At 40.0% G+C, this 23,628-nt stretch overlaps 1 protein-coding gene across 4 annotated transcripts in view; it reads left to right on the top strand.

Moving 5' to 3' along the window:
- Positions 1–23,628, top strand: part of LOC127662474 (SAM and SH3 domain-containing protein 1-like) — a 110,882-nt gene that overhangs the window by 78,147 nt on the left and 9,107 nt on the right. For 3 of the 4 annotated variants that reach the window (XM_052153653.1, XM_052153655.1, XM_052153656.1), the window contains exons 2-13: positions 9,746–9,874; positions 10,229–10,276; positions 10,862–10,911; positions 12,408–12,445; positions 12,953–13,039; positions 13,121–13,233; positions 14,763–14,864; positions 17,046–17,178; positions 17,625–18,019; positions 19,612–19,686; positions 19,782–19,925; positions 22,488–22,620. In XM_052153653.1, the coding sequence (XP_052009613.1) occupies positions 9,746–9,874; positions 10,229–10,276; positions 10,862–10,911; positions 12,408–12,445; positions 12,953–13,039; positions 13,121–13,233; positions 14,763–14,864; positions 17,046–17,178; positions 17,625–18,019; positions 19,612–19,686; positions 19,782–19,925; positions 22,488–22,620 (1,447 nt within the window). Of the gene's footprint in view, positions 1–5,635; positions 5,995–9,745; positions 9,875–10,228; positions 10,277–10,861; positions 10,912–12,407; positions 12,446–12,952; positions 13,040–13,120; positions 13,234–14,762; positions 14,865–17,045; positions 17,179–17,624; positions 18,020–19,611; positions 19,687–19,781; positions 19,926–22,487; positions 22,621–23,628 lie in introns of those variants that run through there. The other variant, XM_052153654.1, reaches the window with a different exon arrangement.

Here is a 23,628-nt window from a genome sequence, read left to right as displayed (position 1 = left end):
TTAAATTGGGATCCTCCGTTAAATTGGGAATAGCGATGAGATGAGTGACCGGTGAGATATTGAGAGCTCATGGAGAGCGTGCTTGTTTGATTGACACCAAGAGTGCTCATGTTGAAGCGGGAGAAGTTGCAGCCTCTCGCATTAAATTCGGCAAGTGTGTGCCGATTTTTCTTCAGCCGAAATCGGTATACGTTGGCGAATTTGAAAACCTCCAGAGGCTAAAGCGGTAAGTGTTTCAGAGCATATAAACAAGTGTGACATCCATTCCAGGAGAGGTCGCCAGAAGCCGGTTGTAAAAATTATTATTTTCAGCTAAAATAAGTATAATAAAATACTTATTTTATTTACCCCCAACCAAAACCCAATTCTAACCCTAACCATTAGTAGAGACAAAATGTAATGTCAGGGATAAAAATACAACCTCCTTATCACGCTTGTGATTGTTTATACAAGCGTGATTACTTCCTCGTTTGAATGGGAATTGAACTGTGGTCTCCCATGCAACTGACGCAACGCGCTAACAGTCGTGCCATGAAGGAAAGTAATTATTGCCGATACTAGGGTACCGGAACGTTCGGAAACAGCATGCCGACTTCCCGTGTGATCACGGGATGTTGGAAGCTAATAGCATTCATGATCACTCCACACCTGACTTTATATTATACGCCACGATATTATAATTTTCACCCCGTTGCGGTGTTCATGTTCATATGTGGTGTTCAACTTTTTGAAATATGGCTTTTCAACAGAAGGGCAACATCTCTTTGGCAACGAACATACTTCATCTGTGAATTCTCTCCATCATGGGCTACCAGTCGGGTATACCGGTCCAGGCAAATACATCAATTATTGTCGGTTGTTGCAGTTTAAATGTTGTTTTTTATTACTTTTCATCCCAGGACCCTGCTTCGGAAGGGTAATGACTTTGAATGTGTGTGAATACATTTGTTTTGTTCCCTCCTAGGGCTGGATGATATGCAAGAAATATGTTCACGATATTTATATGTACATTTGAAAAATAAAATAAAATCACAATATCCAATTACATTGTCAACCCCCCGGCTGAGGAATCGGGGAAATATTCTTGCTTTAGTGATTTTGCATTGAAAATGTAATTCATTTATTTAAAAAAAACTTAAAACTTAAACCAAAAGACATTTCTGAATTCAAATTGCACTTCAAACTAAACGAAAAAGCAATTAAAATAATGAAGTGTTACAAAAAATGATCATATACAACCACCTTTCCATTTACCGTCACGCAAGTATCCATCAATGACAACAGACGGAAAATTACAAATACAATTTATGATCTAAAAACAATTATAAATGTAAACATAATAATTAGAATGATGATAATAATCACTGAAATATAAATCATTGTTCGATGTGAACGTGTTTTTGTATTATTTTATGATTTAATCACAGATGCATAGCTATATATAATGCGACCCTGCAGAGTTGCAATCACAGCTAACTGCTCTGTGGAAATAAAGTGGACAAAGAAAGAGTGAGAACCCTTTACATATGCATGTTGCAGTAGATGGTTGCCAGAGTGTTGCTATGCAGCTACTAAGTTGTTCTGAGTGGTTGCTAGGATGTGGCTAAGGTCTGATAGGTAGCTGTCATGAGGTTGTTATGTGGTTACTAAGGTGTTCTGATTGTTTACCAGGATGTTACAAAGGTGTTCTAAATGTTTGTTTGTTTTTTCCTATTGACTTTTTATGCAGTTGCGAATGTGCTCTTTGTGGATACTAGTACGTTGCTGTAGTGTTTTAATGGGTTTTGTAGCCTATTGACTTGCTATGCAGATGTTAATGTGTTCTGATGTTACCAGGGGTCTCGGGGTGGTTGACATGGTGTTGTTGTTATGTGGTTCCTTGGGTGTTCCTATTCAGTTTTGGATGCTCTAGGTGGTTGCTAGGGGTTTTTGAGTGGCAGTTACGGTTGATAGTTGCTAACTGGACAAGCTTAACATTTTTTAAACTTTGGCACGTAACTGATTCCAGCACCTCTGATTCAAAAAAGAAGAAAAAAATATTGCCAGTTTATTTGTCACTTCATTCTATTTCCTGCAGGCAGTCTCCAGTTCTTCAGTTATTTTATGTATTCCATCTCCATTTAGCGAGTGTGCTCACGCAAAACACTTTTCAAGTTCTTTAGAGGTAATTACATAAGCATTATGCTTCTGTCTAGTCTGTCTCAGAATCTAGTCTGCTATATTCTTCTAGAGTGGCACTGTTAAAACAGGGTGCAGTGTACACGGCACACACACATTTCTACCAAGTGTGGAGTATTGGTGGCGTAGTGGGTTAAAGCACCTAACTGGTAATCAGAAGGTTCCTGGTTTGATCCCCACAGCCACCACCATTGTGTTCTTGAGCAAGGCACTTAACTCCATGTTACTCAGGGGGGATTGTCCCTGTAATAGGTGCACTGTAATTCGCTTTGGATAAAAGCTTCTGCCAAAATGCGTTAATGTAAGTAACTTGTTGAGGGTGTTTTGGATGAGGAGGTTCCCCCACATCAAAAATCCCAATTTAACCTGTTTGAATTTCTTTGCTCACATTGCTTAAGTATATACAGGTGTGTATATATATATATATATATATATATATATATATATATATATATATATACACACATATATATATATTGCTATGCAGTTGCTGGAGTAATGGGATAACTGGAAATGACAGGAAAAACATGACTGGAAACAAAACGATATGGCAGGGAAGATGAGACTAAGGAGAGAATATATAGAGGAATTGGAATGAGCCACAGGTGCTGCTGATCTTCTAATGAGCCGAGAAAATCAGCGTTGCCATAGCAATGCTGATTGCACTTCTGAGCAGAACCAGTGAGAAACACGAGGGGAAGAGGTAAACAAAAGCACATGGATGACCTGACAGATCGGTGGAGGAAACTGTAACAATCCTGTCACATCAAGAATAACACAAGACCAAAATGGCAGGATCATGACACATATAGGGTTACAATGTTAAACTGCAAATGGTAAATGGTCTGCACTGATATAGCGCCTTTTTAACCTTAGCGGTATTCAAAGCACTTTACACTGCATCTCATTCACCCATTCACACACACACATTCATACACCAATGACGGCAGAGCTGTCATGAAAGGTGCTAGCCTGCCATTGGGAGCAACTTGGGGTTCAGTGTCTTGCCCAAAGACACTTCAGCATGTGGAGTCGTGAGGGCCGGGAATCTTGCTCTACCACCTGAGCCACAGCAGCCCCTAAAACAAAACAAAAACTGCAGTTTGTTAAAAATGGCTCATATTTAGTGTTTTTGAGTTTTGTTTAGTTTTTTGTTTTGAGAAATCCTGTAACTTAATATTAACATATAGAGAGAGGCACAAATATTCCTATACTTGTTAGACGAAATGAGACGTTTCCTTCATTCCGATGAAAACATGCACATTCCTCCAGCGCGAGAGGCACAGGGGTCTCGTGGTCACCCGCTCTGTGACTAGCTCGACTGTCCTCAAAGAGAGAGCCATTCATTTGTTAAGTGACATGCCCTCGAGTCAAAAACTGCACGAATTCTGGCAACTTTTCATCAGTTAAGAAAGGCAGCGATGGGAGAAGAGAAAGGCTCTGTAGTGTGACAGGCCAATCTGTGCTGCCTGTGATAAACATCACATGATCTGTGTGCTGTCTACAATGTGAGCCCCATTTATTGCGTGCAAACAGCAATTTTGATGCAGAAAAGCATAAAAAGTGCAGTGATGTATTTATATATTGAAGCACTGTATGTGTGCATGAATGCTGGACATTCATCATAACAGCATATGAGTTATTCCACCACAGGTAGGTTGTTGAACATTGGTGACATTCTAGTTAAGGGGGTTTTAAATGAGGGTGCAATGTCACATCACCCTAGCTAATTGAGCGTATCACAGGTCTGTGAGTCTCAGCATGTCTCGTTCGGTCTCGACTGAGCGAACAGCTCATTTATCTTCTCCTCTCTCTATGGAGCTGCTGGAACGGGCCCCCTCTGTCTCGCAGGAGTCAACTGTACCTCCTCATTAACTGAGGGACCCTGGACATGATGAATGAGATGACGTGGGGCATATCACACCAGCTATAGTAGCTGTAATTCTCTGGGTTATCTGACTGGGTATATGTATGGACAGCCAAGGGCACTGCACATTCACCTCAATTAATTCTCAACAGCTCCTGGGAGATGATTTCTCTAAAGGGAACATTTATATTAAAGCTATCATTGGTCATTGGTACCAACCAGTAGTCAACATCATTTCAAGACTCACATGTCCTTTGCAAGCCTAGGACTAAAGGATTTGTTTACATAAATGTTTGCCATTATAAAGAAAAATACACACTTGTGCCAGCAAGTAAAGAGCGTTCCGGTGGGTCATCCCCGTCTTCTTCAACCTGGGAGACAGGAGGGGAAAAACAAACAAACAAAAAACAGCAGAGGGAAAGGCTAACACAGAGCGACAGTGAGAGAGAGAGAGAAAAAAAGAAACTCACTCACAGGTTCTTTGATGCGCCATTGCGTGGTCTTCAATCACTCTTCAACCCTCTCAGGTAGACGACAGCCGCTCCTCCCCAGGTGGACCAGAGTCAAACCTCCGACCCCCAGCGGACAGAACGCACCTCCAGTGGACAGAACGCCCCTCCGTGTTTCTAGCTCCAGGCAGTCGAGGAGTCGATTCCCTCCTCCCCTCGCGGACAGCGGTCTTTCCTCAACCCATCCGCATTTCTACCGGCCAGCAGGGCACTCTTCCTCCCCTGGCAGCGGCTCCATCGCTCCAGGCGGTTAGGGAGTCCATTCCCTCCTCGCCTCGTGGACGGCGGCCATTCCCCACGTCCGGGCGGTCGGGGTACTCCGTCCTCCGTTGGATGGCAGCGGCACTCCCCTGGGTGGACGGCAGTGTCGAAGACATTACGACGGGCATCCCTCCTCCCTCCCGGGTTTCGGCACCAATGTAAAGGCGTTCAAAGGGAAAGGAGGCGGCGAGAACCAGCTTGACAATATAAATAAAGTTTAATGATAAACTTAAACAAAAACACAGATACAGGGCAGTTGCCTGTAGTTCTCTCTCTCGAACTGTCGTTTCCGGACGCCTATATCCGTCGCTCGTTTCATCATGGTGATTCGGGTCCGGATGTGCATCATTCCGGCCCGGCACCGCCCTCCTCCGCGCTACACAGTCATTAATTGGTTATGAAAGTATTCACTTCACATATGCTTTCTCTCATCATGTCCATTTAATTTTCTGATGTTTGTTTTTATAATTTGGTTCCTTGTTTATGTCTTCAAAGGCTGTTTGGTTGTTGAATGGAGGTCTTTGAGAGTTCATTGATGTGTGTAAATCTGAGCCAAGTCAGTCTTTGGAAATGGCACTTCCTCTAACAGCGCTGCTCAATCTGTGGAATATTAAGCACCCACAATAATTCGCTCAGTGTCTGTGAGCATCAGCATTAAACCTCACAGGTGCACTAGAGAGACTGGTCTGGGGTAGTTTGGGGGCTTTTGGACTCAAAACTTATACATAAGAGCATTTAATGCAGTAAAAAAATCTTAGTTTAAAAGGCTCAGCAAGTGAGTAATATTCAGTTCTCAGAAGAATTCTGTTAGGAGATGATATTTAGTTTCAGATAAGTTTATTTACAAGTGTTATATCTAAAGATTGCTTTTTTTGGCTCGGAAATGTATTTGAGCATCCTACTTTTGGACAGCGGGGGCATGTAACCAGAAGGCTTTTCAGAGAGGTCATTGCTTTTCGACACTTTGCCCATGAGAAGTGTGTTATCTCAGATGAAGACGATGAATAGCTGAATAAACGTCTCAGATTTATGTTAGGAGATCTCACAGTTGCTGCGGTTGAATATATTGGATTGTTTACTATGGAGAATGAAAGCGCAAACACTGATCAAGTAATCTGTGCTGATTTGAGCACGCAGGAGAGTTTTTCATATTTATGGGAAGACTTGATGGAAATCTTGGTAAGTGTTTTTGTGATGTAGTTTTAAGTGTCTTCTTTTAGTGTCTGTTATTTTAGTTTGAGTCCTAAAAATACATAAATCCTCTTTAGCTTCAACATTTTTGTTGTCTATAGTTCAATATCTGTTCTTTTAATATAGTTAATGTTTGGGATTCAATAAGTATACTGAATTTGTACATCTTCACTGACATCTAATGCCATTTGCTATCGTTTATTAAGCCTGGGTCTTGATGTGATGATGAAAATCTGACATGAATAATGTAAACAAGATAGTGTAGTCTTTTAAATGTCAATGCGTGCAGCTGTGTTATATATATCAAGTTGTTTTTGGCTGTACCGTGGGTCTTTTATTTGTATTTGTTTTTACCAAAGTTTCAAACTTTTCGAATATTTTGGGTTCAATACAAGTTAAGCTCAATCGACAGAATTTGTGGCATAATGTTGATTACCAATAATAATAATAATAATTTCAATTCATCCCTCCTTTTACTCCCCTTTTCTCCCCAATTTGGAATGCCTAATTTCCAATGAGCTCTAGGTCCTCGTGGTGGCGTAGTGACTCAATCCGGGTGCTGGAGGACGAATCTCAGTTGCCTCCACGTCTGAGACCTTCAATTCACACAACTTATCGTGTGGCTTGATGAGCGCGTTACCGCAGAGACATAGCGCGTGTGGAGGCTTCACGCTATTCTCCACGGCATCCACGCACAACTCCCCACATGCCCCACCGAGAGCTAGAACCACATTATAGCAACCACTATGAGGTTACCCCATGTGACTCTACCCACCCTAGCAACAGGGCCAATTGGTTGCTTAGGAAGCCTGACTGTAGTCACCATCCCTTCTTTACTTAAAAAAAACAAAAAAGGAAAAATCTGGTGCCCATTTTTGAAGTGTTTAAAGGCAGAAATGTGAAGCTTATAATTGTATTCAAGTATTTACATTAATTCTTCTGTTAAAGCTTGTGTATTATTTGAGCTGTAAAGTTGTTTTACAAATGTTAAGCGATTTTATCACATTTAAATCGTGTTAATACACACATTGTTTACGTCTTGAGGTGATGGGAAGTATTTTAACGTTAACGGATTGGCCCCATTGACTTCCATCAGGGCTGGACTGGTAATCTGGCATACTGGGCATTTTCCCAGTGGGTCGACTCTTTTTGGGGCCGATTAGGGGCGGACTGGCCATCGGGAGAACCGAGCGGGTCGGTGGATCGACCGCGAAACGTGCCGAATGGGCCACTTTATGCAGAACGCCGGTATGCAGATAAAGGACAGCAAATATAAGTTTTGGGCCAGTTGCCATGTAAAATCCCAGGTCAATTTCTCTTCCCAGTCCAGCCCTGGCTTCCATTGTAAGTGCCTGACTGTAACAGATTTTTGTTTGTTTCTTTTTTTTTTTTAAGAAAAGGAGGGATGAGTCAAAATACATTTTTGTGTTAATCTATTCTAGATAATACCACAAATGTTGTTTATTGAGCTTAATGTTTTCACAATCAGACCGAGTGGACCGAGTGAAAAAGGACTCTTTGCGTTCACACTGTCTGAGACCTTGTAAGTGGGCTCAGATATCTTTTTGGTCCACTTTACCAGTAACAAGTCTCAGTCCTTTTTGTATTCACACGGTGTAATTTGTGGGGCTGAGACCACCTTAAAAAAATTTTATTTATTATAACAATTATTATTAGGGCTATATTTCATGTTAAGAGTACAAATATCTCTACATATTAACCTATAAGATAATATAAACATGCTTAATGCTCTCAAAACGAATAAACAGCACAAGAACAGATGTCTATTGTCAATAAAATTCATTTATTCATATTTGACATCAATGTTTGTAATTCTGTATTATTATTATTACATATTGTTTACACATTAAAAGAGAAATGTAATGCAACAGAACCGAATGCATTTTATTTTTATATAAAAAATATTAGATTTAAAGGCGAAATTCAACCTTCAATCATGGTAGATTAGTCTTATTAATGACAAACACAATTTATGTTTAATCTACTGAAAGCCTCGGGTTACTTCCATTCATAGAATACAATATATATTCCTATCATTATTTCTTAACATTCTTGCAGCATTTCAAGGCATCCAGTTAAACCCCCGAATCTTCATTTGCACAGAACACTAATTAAAGACCTTTGTTCATTTTTTGAGCAGTTTACAATAGTTTAATATGCTTCCCATGCTGTAATCTCCATAGAAACGGAGCAAGCGACTCGTCACCTCTCTCCCGTGCTCGTGTTGTTATTTCTTGCGTATGGCAACCTGTCAGGGCCAAACCTGTTTGGCATTACACAAATGTGAAAAGTAAGTGAGACCGGAGCACTTTCTGTTCACAATGCACTTTATTAGCGAACCGAAGGCTGCAAGTGAACCATACTCGGACCACCTCTCGAGATGGGCTCGGCTTTAAAGGGGTCTGAGATCGTTTGGTGCGTTCCCATATGGGATAAAAATACATCAAACTGCACTCAAACTCCTGAAACGGACCAAGTGTGAAAACCCCTTAATGCCTCCTACACACTACACGACTTTCAAAGACTTCGGATCGTTGTACCGTTCATATTACACAACTGTCTGTCTTGTCACTGAAGTCGTAGCGTTTTCAAATGACATGAAGAATCGGCGACAGGGGTGAACACATTACAAAACATTTCACTATTGACGAATCCCCCGACGACTCTGCCTGGACTCCAAATTACGTTTCACAACAGAGTACATGCGAGAAGTAATACGAGATACGAAAACAAATGCATGATCATATGTTATGCATTTCAGAATATGATGTGTATGTTTTTAATCATATATATTATTGGTTACAATATGAAAAAGTAGCTACCTACCAAAAAGTACCATGGTACTACAGTACTATGTGCTTTTTGAACATTTTGAGCATGAACCAAGGATATAACATGGTGATTTTGAATTAGTAGTAGTAATACCATGGTAAATGAATATGGTAATCAATCAGTACCATAGCTATAGATATGTGACAAGGAGGAGGGCGGGGCCGGGTGTGCATAGTCATGTCCTGGCCCCGCCCTCCTCCTTGTCACAATATACAATTGAATTGATCATTACTTTTTGTATGCATGAATGGATTTCCTGCAGAGTTTGGCAAGCTGAACATCTGTATTAATTGTATTTATGTGAGTGACATGATTCACTAAAGCGTCAAGATGCTTATAAATACTCTGGGGAAATTTCAAAAATGAGCTTGCAGATCTTGAGATGTTGGTCTCCGTTGACACAAAACAAAGGTCAACTATCTGAGTGTCCTACCATACAAGGAAGTCATGCTTCGAGAAATAGATTGACTCTCTTGAGCTGGATTCAGATGAGGTTGACCAGGGATATTTCTGCATGAATCATTAGAATGAGTTCAGCAGGATATTGACCTCACAAGAAGGAAAGGAAAGAAGTAGTAAGAAGTAAAGTGTCTTGCTCTTAAGCACAGTGGTTTAGTTCATGTATCAGCCCTTGTGGTATTCAAACCTACAACTTACGGTTACCAGCTCAGATGTTTAACCACTACACAACACCCCCATGGGTGTGGATAAGGGGCTTTTAAAGAGATGACTGACTCATTAACCAACTCTTTGAGTTTTTGGAAACTGGTGAAACACCCAGAAAACTAAGTGAAAATGTATGATTTGTCATTTTTTTTTTCTGACTGCTCATTTTGAACTGGAAATTAAATCTGTTTTGTTCTGTTGTGCTGTTGTTGTATTGCAGGATGGCTCCTTGGGAAACATTGAGGATCTGGCCCAAGAGTATACTGAGTATTACAGCACATCTTACAGTGAAGTGTGTGAGAGAATGGAGGAATTACGCAAACGCAGAGTTGCACAAGAAGCGGAGACGGTAAAATATATATTTTTTTAAACAATTCTACACTTCTACAGCATTATATGTTTTTCCCTGAAGTCTACTTATAATGTTAGTCAAGATTTCTTGCACCATAAATTAGTTTTGCATAACCATTTTCCACCCTCTCTCTCTGACCCATAGAATTAAATGGGCTGTTTTTGCTACTGTCCCTTTAAGACCTCTATTATGATTGCCTTAAATCTTATGTTGCTTCTCTTTGAATGTGATTATATGCATCATTTGTCAACGGAGCTTTGTGTTTGGCTAGAAAGGTTATCTGAGAATACAGGAATGAACAGTTTGTCATTGGGTGTTTTGTTTAAAATGATGTTTTACTGTGTGTCTCAGGAAAAGGCTGAATCAATATCATCCCTTCAGCTGCGGTTAGAAATCCAGGTAGGTTGATTAATCACAGCCCGCAGAATTACTGACCCATCCATGGAGATGTACTTTTGTATACTCTATACTGTATGGTTTGTGCTTTTTAACTAGAGGTCTTCACGGGTCCAAAAATGTGTGCCCAAACCCGAAGAGACCCGTAAATGTGCTATCCGGAACCGACTCGGACCAGTCTATTATTTGAAATATGGACCTTCGGTTTACGTCATCTGTCAAAAAAGATATGGCGGAATAAGTCCCGCCTTCTAAATAAAGGAGCCAGTCGTCAATTGGTAAAGTCATCGCGTCACTATAGATGTTAAACAGACCCGAAGTACAAGAATTGGACCCGACCCGGACCCGGCTGACCATTGAAAATATACACCCGAACCCGTACGGGTCCCGGGTCGGGTCTCTGGTCCTCGGGTTTGGGTGGACCGGTGAAGACCTCTATTTTCATCTTATTTTTTGTGTTATTTTGAAAGGTTCGTTTTGTTCAATCTGTGTGTGTGTATTATTTGTTGTTTTGGAGAAATATAGAGTGTTATGGAGTGAATCTGCAGCCGAAAAAGTCTAAAAGCGTTTTGTTTTTGTTATTTTTAGGAGTCACTGGGGCTGTCTAGTGCCGTATCTACACCTGAGGTCGAGAGAAGGTATGTGATGTTTTCTGCTCTGTATTTTCAATATTTCACATCCAGTGAATCTTTTTAAACTTGGCTTGTTTCAAAAATATGACAAAGGAATGCATTGTACATGTTAGGGGGCGTTCAGACCAAATGCGTTCTTGCATCAAAAAGCTAGATGGAGCGCGACGGATGGAACAGAACGCAGGTGTCTCAAGACACGATTTTAAAAACTGAACTTTTAACTCGTGCTGAAAAACAGCTAGACATAAGTCATGTGATGCAAACAAATAACAAGTCCATGTTTAAATAGAAAAACTAGACGGAGACAAAAACGTGTTCATGTGAACAGACCTTAAGAGGCTGTTCGTACCAAAGCGTTCTTGCGTTTAACCTCCTGAGACCCGTTACTTTGGTGTGCATTTTCCATTTCCCTTTTTTTCCTAGATAGCAAATAGTTTTAATAAATTTGATGTCCATATATGTGGACAAAGTTGTGAAATTTTAAATAATGCAAAGCTATAAAAAGTCAGATTTCTTTCCATCAAATTGTTTATGTTTCCGGGAGTATTGGTTCTTCATGTTTTTGGGACGTTACAGACATTACAGCTGATTTCCTGTAAAGCTCAAAACATATTTGTTATTCAAAGTATTGGCCAGCATCATCCAGTCACTGCCAAGCATGTCAAAAAAATATAGCAACATAAAATATGAATCTTAGGCACTTGTGAATCATTTTGCATAGTGAGGATTCAAAAATAATGCCTGATTTTCTTGGTTGTTGGCAGATAGGATGTTCAATCTTCTTGTATAAAGTGCCACAGTTCTTCTTTCTCAACAAATATTTACATATGTGATTAATTGCGATTTAATTTATCGGTATATCATGTAATTAAACACTTTATCAATTGACAGCTCTAATTTTCCTAATTACAAATATTCCATGTAGTCTCTAAATGAATATGAAATCATAGATCCACATGTAATAACTGTAAAAGAGGAAGCTCCATGCTGTTTAATATAATTCTAGATGTCACACCACAGGACATCTCAACTTCCCTGAGATAGAGTTGCAGTTTTAAATATATCTGCCCTGACATAGCTACAATTTTGCTGTGTTTCTGAGACCGCAGGTACATGCTAACATCAGCAACAAAAGTCAGCTGAGAGAAAGACAAAATAAAGAGAGAGAGAGAGGAATTCACAGGACTCGTGAGCGCTACTGTCGCTCTAAAACCCCCTCCTGTGCGTGAAAAAGCCTCCATTGTTACTGTGCAGGCGACTGCAGCATGTGTCTTTATGTGCTCTGACAGAGGGCCAATTAAAATCCACTGCCCAGAGTGCAGCATGGACACTAGTTAGTCCTCTGGAAAGACTGATATGGCTGAAAATGAATGGGTAGGTGATGAAAATGAAGAACATAATGTGGGAGAGCAGGTGAGATGGGAATACATTGTCCTATGATGAGATGTTTTGCTGGAGACACTTTTGTTGGAGTTCATATTTTCTGTATACTTTTCTTGCAGGCAATTAATGCACAAGTCGAGCTCTGAAGACGGATCGGGTTAGTAGCTTATTGTGTGTCTGCTTGATTGTTGGCTAAATACTAGTAAAATAAGGGTTCTGAAAGGTTTAATTTCCAGGCCTGCAGAAGTCATGGATAGAATAAATACATTTTTAAAAATAAAACATTCCATAGTTAAAAGTTGAAATTTTGGGTATGCACAGCTCACAAATATTTGATTGATTAAAGATAGATTTTTGTGAGTGTCATCTCTATAAAATGACTTTTAAAAATCCTTATGTAAGAGTTCCTATGTATCTGTTGGATGCTTTTCCTTCACTATCCGGTGCAACTAACCTATTTCCATTTTTTTGAAACTTTTAGCCTAGACATTTTTTTTTTCTTTGTCTGCAAAACAAATTTTTAAGCAATTATGCTCATGACTTGCATAGTACGTAAACTCAGTCAATTGTATTCAAATTTCTGTTCTATTCTAGCTGTTGCACAGATATCTGAAAGGAGACCAGAAAAATGCAATGAAACATGAATTTAAAACTTTGTTTCCAGGGCGATGGGACAGCAGGAAGAAAAACAAATCGCTCTGGCAAAATTTCCGCAAGGCGCAGAAAGGTAGCGTTCGAGCAGCATCGAAAGGTGTGTCAACCATTTTAAATCACAATATCTTTTGATCAGGCTCTAAACTATAGACATGACCTTTGAACTCTGGTTTCACAGGGGAGGACCCGGGCTTTGTGGCCAGTGAGATCACGATGAGTGATGAGGAGCGTATTCAGCTGATGACGATGGTGAAAGAGAAGATGATCACAGTTGAGGAAGCTCTGGCACGGGTACGATTAATGCTTCTATTTGCATATTGAATGATGATGTGAGCATAATGTTTTAGTTTCTTTGCTTTTAAACTTGATTTGTTCCTTATGGAAATGATTTCAAAGGGTTTAACACATACAGGATGTTCCTGACAAATAAACTTCAATAGACACAATCAACTTTATTGTCATTGTGCAGAGTTCAGGTACAGAGCCAGTGAAATGCAGTTGTTTTCCCATATCCCAACTAAGCTGGGGTCAGAGCGCAGGGTCAGCCATGAAACGGCGCCCCTGGAGCAGATAGGGTCAAGGGCCTTGCTCAAGGGCCCAACAGTGGTATCTTGGTGGTGCTGGGGCTTGAACCACCGACCTTTCAGTTAGTAACCCAGACCCCTAAAAACTAAGCCACCACTGGCCCCCATTGTCCCTTATGAAAACATGTCCATTTTACCCACTAAAATCAAAAGAAAATAAATTAGAAATTAGATTTGCACAATGAAAGTGAATATGTTTTTTCATTGTGATATTATTTTCATGACAATTAATCACATTTTCCCTCTCAATTTCTCATAATTGTAATCTACCTTTCAAAGGCCGAGCTTATTAAAGGCGCGTTCACATTTACCATTGCACGTCGTATTTCTGCGTTCACAGTAGGCATGGGCAGATGTTGTTTTTAATGCTGTACTTTATAATCCGGTAAAGTTCAGCACTAAAATGATACAGTGTCCTTGTCCATTGTGAATATTCAGTGTTGCTGTGTACAAAGCACCACCCACACAGAGGTCAATGCCAAACCAAGCCACTTCCTATTGGTCAACGCAACAAATTTGCCCATCAATGTTAACCAAACTTGAACTTCACGCGATATCCACAAGGGAAAATTCTTCACCATCGGAACTCCATCACGCAAAGTTCACCATTCCCATTGAGATGACTTTGTTTCGCCCTTGGAATTTCCTTACATTAGCTTAACTGCAGCATAACTTATGGAGTGGTGGTGCACATAGTGGACTAAAGCACATTAACTGTTAATCAGAAGGTCGCTGGTTTGATCCCCACAGCCACCACTATTGTGTCCTTGAGCAAGGCACTTAACTCCAGGTTGCTCCGGGGGGAATTGTCCCTGTAATAAGTGCACTGTAAGTCGCTTTGGATAAAAGCGTCTGCCAAATGCATAAATGTAAATGCTAACTACGGAGGCACTGAAACTGAGAAAATGGCATCTAGGTTACTTAAAAGTGTGAGTTTTATGGTTACTGCAATTTTCACACTACGGCTTCTCTGACTCTAAACAAAGTTGAGCCAAATCTGTCTGTCACATGATGGATAATAGAGTAAGGGAGCGTCTTAAATATGCGGTGCTCCAGCGTGAGACAAAAAACAGCACGATGCTTTGTGATGTTCAAACACATCCGTGTAGCGCATGCTCACATAGGAAAACAATGGAAAAACATTGTGGATGGACAAAATAGTGTGTTCAGTGTGAACAGTTCCTTAGAGACTCTGTTTTCAAACTTCCGCTAACATGGCTCCTTTCTGTCCTTCAGCTTAAGGAATACGAGACACAGAACAAGCTGTCCAACAGCACAGACACGACTGATTGGACAAACATTCCCAGTTCCTCAATGACCGAATCTTCTTTCTGTAACGTAAGTTCCCATCTCCATTTGTCTTCTCAGTTTGTTTCTATACTGTCTGGTTCAAATCAAAGTTTGTAATGTTACGATTTAGCTCGGAGCTGGTTGGTTTGGTTCAAGGCTTACGACTCTTTTATATAGACTTATGAAATCTCAATGGGTAAAATATTTCCGGAACCAAGACGTCTGGTAGACAGGCATTTTTGAGCTCTATAACGAGAAGGTCCTCTGTGCCAGGCGAGAGATCTGGCTTTCCCCCACAGCTCCACACTCTCCTCAGGCACATACGGTCAGTGATCTATGAAGTGGCAGGAATAAATAGCCATAAGCTGCGTGACACATCCTTGTTTGTTGTGATGAAGTTATTGGCAGATTTGCTGTCCACAGACCCCAATCATGGTCTCGCCCCTCTGGGCCTCCAGGCAAGGCTCTATTCATCCTCTCAATGCTTTAACCCCCCATTGTGCATTTTTTGGCCGGGTTGCGCTCTCATCTGAAGCCCACAGCTCTTTTGTGCAGGGATTGTGTGATTAAGGCGCTCCGATGCATGGCCCATTCCACCAACTCCATTGGATGGCCTGTTGGGATTTGGTGAAATTGAGCATAAATTCTTTTTGATTCTTTTTAAGGCAAGCATCGCTATTACTGTTGCTCGTACATTGGGTTGGGACTTAAACAAACCCCTAACTTGAAATATTACACTTTGGTGTGTTACTCGTCCTGCATCAATTGGGCATGAATGATACCTGTAATTCAATGTAATTATATAAACAATAAAATTGTTTATTTCACTCTATTCTCCGCGGCATTCACGCACAACTCACCACACACCCCACCGCTAGCGGGAACCACACATTATAGCGACCACGAGGAGGTTACCCCATGTGACTCTACCCTCCCTAGCAACCGGGCCAATTTGGTTGACTGGACCTGACTGGAGCTCGAACTCACGACGGTGGTAGTCAGCATCAATACTCGCTGAGCTACCCAAGCCCCGAAGACACAAGTTTGTTATGTTTAGCTGAATTTCCACCAATTCATCCATTATGCAGGGCTTCAGCTGCGCAATTGTACGGGGCCTTCATTGGAATAACCAGCCCTGATCATTGGCTCAGTAGCGCAGATAATTGTTCTTTACTGTCAGTTGTTGATCAAAAACAAAAAAAAATATGGGCCTGGGTAGCTCAGCGCTCAACCACTCCTGGAGTCTCGAGTTTGAATCCAGTGCATGCTGAGTAACTCCAGCCGGGTCTCCTAAGCAACTAAATTGGCCCGGTTGCTAGGGAGGTTAGAGTCACATGGGGTAACCTCCTCGTGGTCACGATTAGTGGTTCTCGCTCTCAGTGTGGCGCATTGTAAGTTGTACGTGGATCACAGAGAGCAGCAAGAGCCTCCATATGCTGTGAGTCTCCACTCTGTCATGCACAGTGAGTCACGTGATAAGATACCCGGATTGAGGTGAGTAACCGCGCCACCACGAGGACCTACTAAGTAGAGGGAATTGGGCATTCCAATGCTGTTTACAGAACTGCTGGTTTTCTTAAAGAGACAATACCCGTTTTTAGCACTTGTTCATCAAATCAATGTAAATACTTATAAATAATACAAATTATGCATGTAAAAAATAAACATGTAACCAAATATTATAAATGCAATATTAATTCATATTTATTGATAGAATACATAAAAACATTTAAAAAGCGAAAATGTTTAAAAAATATTAGTCATATTAATATTTTCGTAATGTACCAAGATAGTCTTCTGTGTAAACAGCAGCATTAGCTAGGAGTGAATTACTTTTTTATATATATATATATATATATATGCAACATGAACATTTTAACATGTTTTCTCCTCAGGCAACTGATTTCCAGCATAGCTGTGCTATATCTTCAATATCTGCAGGATATCCCTCCATGTTCTCTTTTTTTCTCACATAATAAAATGTAATAATTTGACTCAAATGTTGTAAGTTGCCATGTAATAAAGCAAGATAATGTGCAGTCAGCCGGTTGTTTTTTGTTGCAAAACGATCAAATAAACCCAGACATGGTGATGAAAATGACCAGCAGACTTTACACTATATTATCCTTTACTTAAATCTCATTTTTGTACATTTATATTTTTATTTTATGTATTTTGTCCACTCATGAGCTATGTCCAAACCAGTTTTCTGTGCCTGGTCTCTTGCAGTCAAGAGAACAATCGGAGGACGAGCTGGAAGAGTCGGTCACCTTTCGCCGGCTTCATAAACTCGTCAATTCAACTCGACGTGTGAGAAAGAAGCTTATTAGAATAGATGAGGCCAAAAAACATGGAGCAAAGCGTAAGTTACAAATGCCTTTTATAAGAATGCACAATTCTGTTCAATGCGGAACATCTAAAACTATGATGAGGCATTTGTTTTTCAAAGTGGTTTTAGTGTGATAAAATCACTTACTAACCTTATCTGTGTAAAGTTATATCCAATACTGCAATTCGTTGCCATGACGATGTTATGCCTGTAAACCCTGTAAGTGATTTTAACACACAAAAATTGTCTTAAAGAGATTTTAACACACTAAAATCATGTTAACGTGTATAATGTTTTGTGGCTATACTTTGAATCAGTGTATTTTAATGTGTGTAAACTGGCCCCATTCAATTCCATTACAAGTCCCTTACTGTAACAATGATTTTTTTTCTTTTTCTGTGTTAATCAACATTATGCCACAAATGCTATCTATTAAGCTTAACTTGTGTTAGACAGACCTGTTCTGTTCTCTCTTTCAGACCCTGTGAGCCCCGAAGCATCTCCCTCCGGTGAGACAGGCGTCTCTCTGTACTCTGGGGTGCACAAGCGTCTCGCCGTGTCTCAGGGTGATGGATTGAGCTCTGTGCTTCAGGAACAGCTCTATCTGGACAGAGACTCAGACAGTCTGACCACGTCTCCATCCTCAAGCAGTTTAGACACCTACACCAGTCACAAGCTCTTCAAGGTCTTCAGTAAGTCCAGCAGCATTCATGGTCTGGAGCCCGTCTCAGGACCAGCTGGAGCGGTTTCAGGGCTGGACACGGGCAGCGGTTCCTCCTTCTCTGAGGTGGATGGAGACGTGGAGCCCAGGATGTCTCGCTCAATAACAGATGACGAGATGCGACGAGCCCTGAGCCCCTCAAACTACCATGTAGTGAGTGCCACCATACACATTTCACTCACACCCGGGGTGGCGAATTAACACCCACAAAAATGGGTAGTTGTTTTTGTTGTGGTGGGTAATTTTGCCTTTTCTGCCTCGTGAGCATTGTTGGTGTAGTCTGATTACAAATTAATTAGTTAATGTTTTCTGTAATGTTATAATGTAAGTCAACAAGTAGTGTAATGAATTACATTTTACATTTGTGTAATCTGATTACAGTTACTGAAAAGGTAATTGCTTTTAACCTCTTGAGACCTGAGTGTGACTGCTGTGTGCATTTTCCATTTCCCTTTTTGATTTGTAACTAGTTGCACTTAAATAAAGGGTTAGTTCACCCAAAAATTATCCCATAATTGACTCACCCTCAAGCCATCCTAGGTGTATATGACTTTCTTCTTTCAGCCAAACACAATCAGAAATGGGCTTCAAAATCTAAGGTACCATTCACTCCCATTATAAAGCCTGGAAGAGCCAGGATATTTTTTAATATAACTCCGATTGTGTTTGGCTGAAGGAAGAAAGTCAGATACACCTAGGATGGCTTGAGGGTGAGTAAATAATGGGATAATTTTCATTTTTGGGTGAACTAACCCTTTAACATGCATGCTCTTTTTCTAGAGCAAAGAGATTTCCTAAAAATTGATGTCCTCATATGTGGGACTAAATCCTCTTAAGTTGTGAAAGAATAAATAATACCAAGATATAGAAAGATGTTATGTTTCCATGGTGTTGTTTATTCATGCTTTTGAGATGTTATAGACTTTCCTGTAAAGCTGAATAAATAAATCTAATTCAAAGTAATGACCTGCACCATCCAATCACTGCCAACCATGATAAAATAAAATGTTGCATTATAAATTCTGAACTATGTACTGATCATTGTCCCATGTCTGCTAAACATGTTGAGTGATCCAAACATCATCTGCAGCCTGAAACTGAACTTTTGGTCAGATTTTATGAGTGAATGCACTTAGCTGCATAGAGAGCAAGGAGCATCCTATAGCTCTCTATTTACATTTACATTTATGCATTTGGCAGACGCTTTTATCCAAAGCAACTTACAGTGCACTTATTACAGGGACAATCCCTCCGGAGCAACCTGGAGTTAAGTGCCTTACTCAAGGACACAATGGTGGTGACTGTGGGGATCGAACTAGCAACCTTCTGATTAACAGTTATGTGCTTTAGCCCACTATGCCACCACCACCCACAGACCAAATATTTAGGGTATGACTTAACCTCCAGTGTGCTGTCTGTCTGCACTGATCTCAGACCAGTATGAAAAATACCTTATTTTCATCCTAACTCCATATAAACCACTGAAAGCAACATTTTTAATCTTTTGCATGAATACATTTACTCTCAGTGTGAAAATGCACAGTGAATATGTAGGAATGCATTTACTAATGTTACAAATGATTCTAAAAATAACTTTTATTGATCAAATAACTTAATATAAATTTAAGTAAACATAAAAAAATAAAAATACATCAATATTTGGTGTGACCACCCTCTGTCTTTTAAACAGCACTAATTCTCCTAGGTACACTTTGTTTGAACTTCACTATCTCATTGTGTTACAGAGGACCTGTAGCTTTGGTGGATTTGATCTCACAAACCGATCAGTGTACATGAGCAACAGCAGCTGTGACCCCACAGTAAGGACACAAACAGCAATTCATTTATTTGATCCCACAGCTGTTAAAGCATTCTAAACACATCTTTGGTTGTTTATCATGTGTGTGTGTTGCAGAATGAAAATGGAGATATCAGTATTAGAGACGCGTCCAGATCCCCCACCCCATCTCGGATCTCACTGGGGAAGAAGGTGAAATCTGTTAAAGAGACTATGAGGAAACACATATCCAAGAAATATAATTCCTCGCCATCTGAGCAGGTAACTACTTGTACAGTATGTGATGAAGAATCTTTTGTATTGCAGAATATTGGAGGGCAAGTTGTTATTTCGAGCGATAAAATGGCAATTCCACATCACAAGGTCATTTTTGGTAAAGTGGAACGCAGTTTGGCCTTGCAATGCCAGAGATTTTTGAACACTCCTGACTTAGTCAAACACTGTTTCATTTGATGTCATATCTTTCAAACCTTTGTAACAGTATGGTCAAGGAATGGCAAATAAGAGGAACATTTCTGTTTAATAAATGATTGAATACGAATTTAAATAATGTTAAACTTTTTATTGTGTCCCTTAAAAAGCCATTGTAGCCAAGTACATTAAAGGCATTGAATAAAAATCTGTTTAAAAAATAACGAATGCATGTTTTCCAGTTTTTCACTAAATGAACACAAGAGATCATTTCATTTATATGCACTTTTATATTGATATTTTTATACATTGAAGTATAAATACATAACAGCTTAATAAAAAGCATGATTTACCTTTTATATATTTTTACTAAAAGTGTTTATTTATTTTTTGGAATGAACAGTTTGTGCAAAAACTACTTCACATATTTTTTTTTTTAATATTGCATAATAGTAAATACAAAAAATAAGAGGATTTTTTTTCTGTTGCCTAGGAAGAATTTAAAGAAAACAATTATTATAATTTATTTATTGTCTTTTTTTTTATCTGGGATATATTAATTAAGCAATATCACACTGAGCAAGAGTGCTATATGGCCCTACATCAGCACTGCTGTGATTACCTACGGCACTCGGCCTGCAGCCGAATCACAGCAGTGCTGATGTAGGGCCATATAGCACGATTGTGAGTGTGATATTGCTTATATACAACAGTTCAATGAACACGTAAATTTTAAAAAATGTGGACGTTTGTATGTTCATAAAAATGCATTTGTGCATAGAAATACTTTATTACGCGACGGATCAGAATCTGCCGTTGCTGGTTCAAAACAAATGATGCGTCCAAGCCTCCGTTAATAATTAAAAATGTCACTTCAAAAATAGTATCACGGCTTGTGCTGTTTCTAACAAGTCATTGGATAAACAAGGATAGACAGATGGATGTGTGTGTGTGTGTGTGTGTGAGAGAGAGAGAGAGAGAGAGAGAGAGAGAGAGAAAGAGTGAGAGAGTGTGTGATCACCTGTTGCCACACCCAAGCAGAGATGCTGTCAGCTTTCTTATGATCAGATTTCACAGTGGAAAATAGACATCCAAGAGGGGGTTTTCCTCTCTATTTCGCGGTAGCTGGTGTGCAAGACTCATTCCCTATAGAAACAGCGATGTCCTCCGCCATTTTAAACAGTATGTATCCAATGTGGAAACTCTGATAAAAGTTAAGCACCTTGAGTTCTGTAATAAATCTGTTGTGTCTCTCAGCTGTGATGAGCCTTAATCCTGAAGTTGTTGTTTAAAGCTGTTTAAAGCTATTTCCTAGCATTGGTAATGTACTAGTAATACAAGCGATCACGGAGCGCTGTTCTATGTATACAATGACTAACGGATTCACTTTACATCACCAACTGTCTCATATTATACACAAAAATGATCTTTTGCCACCACCTGCTGGCTAACATATGTAATGTCAAAAATAAAGACAGTAACTCCTAACAGATCTGCACTGGTCTTACACTTTAGTTTAGAACAGCATGAACACAAGCGGAGTGATACACACAGTGAAGCGTCCGAGTGATGATGGTATCAGACCATCAGTGCTCATGGAACTTCTCTCGTCCAATCAGATTCGAGTTCCGGAACTAACTGTGGTATATATTAATATATAAATAAAATAACTTTTTATTGTGTCCCTTTAAAAAGAGTTGGAATTGTAACTTTGCAAGACTTTCTGTATATCGGGCTTCTCTGTATCCCAGACACTGCATAATTCTGTATTTTTGTCTCGTTTTCCTTGAAAAAGAAGATCAATTTGCTTGAGAAACAGAATGATATTTTGAAAGATATTGTGTCTTGTTTTCAGATAAATCTAACCAAATGTAGTAACATGTATGCTTATAACAAGAAGACAAAAAATTGCCAAAGGTGTAAGAAAAGAAATTACTTGATTCAAATGGAAAACAAGTTTTTTTTGGCAAATAGTTTTTCCTTGTTTTAACCATAAACCCCACCAAATGTTGTTAAAAATGTTGTCTCTGTAAACATGACTTAATATCTTATGCCATTGTGCTTCTCAAGTGATCATTTCTTGTTTTAAGGATGTTTAGGTATTTTTTACTGGAAAATAATACAAAAATATTGGGCACACCTTTTATTGGGTGTCATAACCAAATCAGTTAGAAAATGAGAATTTTAACTCAGAAACAGTAAATACATTTTACAGAAGAGTCTGACCTGGGCTAATGCTGGGCTAATTATTAGCCCAGCATTTGTGTAGGCAGAATTCGTAGAACTGGCTGTGGAACTATTCGGGTAAATTTTGCGGTGTCTAGTGCGTCCTATGGACAGTTAAATATGAGGTAGTTAATATTAAGTATGAAGTATGTATTGAGCAGTATGTTGTGCTTCTCTTTGACTCAGTCGAGCCCCAGCAGAGCTCCAAGCAGCCCACAATCTCCTCACACGGACACAGACTCTCTGGAGAAACCCAAACTCAAAGCCGGAGGGTCAGTGGAGAGTTTGAGGAGTTCACTCAGTGGACAGAGCTCCATGAGTAAGTTTGTTGATGTGTCTTTGTCTGTTTCACGCACTGCTGTCTCACAATGTCGGAAATCAAAAATGGTTCATTCTTTTTTTAAAACCAAGTCACAATAAAACTACAATGTGTTGTATTATTAGAGACATTTATACATTTGAGTCTGGTAAAAGTATTAAAAGTCACATACGATCACTTTGTATGATGAACAGACCAACATTTTAGTTATTCTCTCATCATATCAAATCATTGACTCATGTATACAGAACCTAAATGAAATTTTATGACATGTCATTAACACCAAACCTCATTGGTTCGTGTGTCATGACGTTTGGTGTTTGATGTTATTGATGTGTCGCCATGTTTAATTTGAGCTCCTTATGGGGTGTCAGGTGCACTCACTGAGCTGCGCTTCTGAGCATGCCTTGCACCCTGGGAGGAGGCAGGTGGGTAAAAACAACAACAAACAAAATAGGCGAGGGACAAAGGCCAACACGGAGCGGCAGAGAGGCAGACGGCAGCCGCTCCTCCCCGGGTGGACCGGAGTCAGACCGACCCCCAGCGGACAGAACGCCCCTCCACGTTGTCGGCGACCCATGGGGACTCTCCTCCACCCCTGGCAGTGGCCCTACCACTCCAGGTGGTCGGGGAGTCGCTTCCGTCCTCCCCTCACAGACGGCGGTCCCCTCGACCCCTCCGCGTTTCTGGGGGACGGCAGGGCACTCCTCCACCCCTGGCAGTGACTCCTTCGCTCCAGGTGGTCGGGGAATCCAGTCTGGGTTCAGCCTCCAGAACCAAATGAAAACTGCAACGAGAATTCGTCCGTCCAAGACAAAGATACAAAATCTAATGACAATCACCTCAGCATCAGTCTCCATTAATGCGTTTCATTAAGCACAGGCTAGTTTAAGTCGCACCAGGAGGAAGGTTTGAGTTGTCGATTGAGTTCTGTTCAGTTCATTTTTAACGTGTTTTGTTCATATTTTAATCGTTTTAGTTTTTTGTAATATTGCGTTGTACATATGT

Source organism: Xyrauchen texanus, chromosome 22 (assembly GCF_025860055.1).
Source record: "Xyrauchen texanus isolate HMW12.3.18 chromosome 22, RBS_HiC_50CHRs, whole genome shotgun sequence".
NCBI classification, from domain to species: domain Eukaryota; kingdom Metazoa; phylum Chordata; class Actinopteri; order Cypriniformes; family Catostomidae; genus Xyrauchen; species Xyrauchen texanus.
The sequence above is the reverse complement of the archived record's forward strand: the minus strand, read 5'-3'. Positions and strand labels throughout refer to the sequence as shown.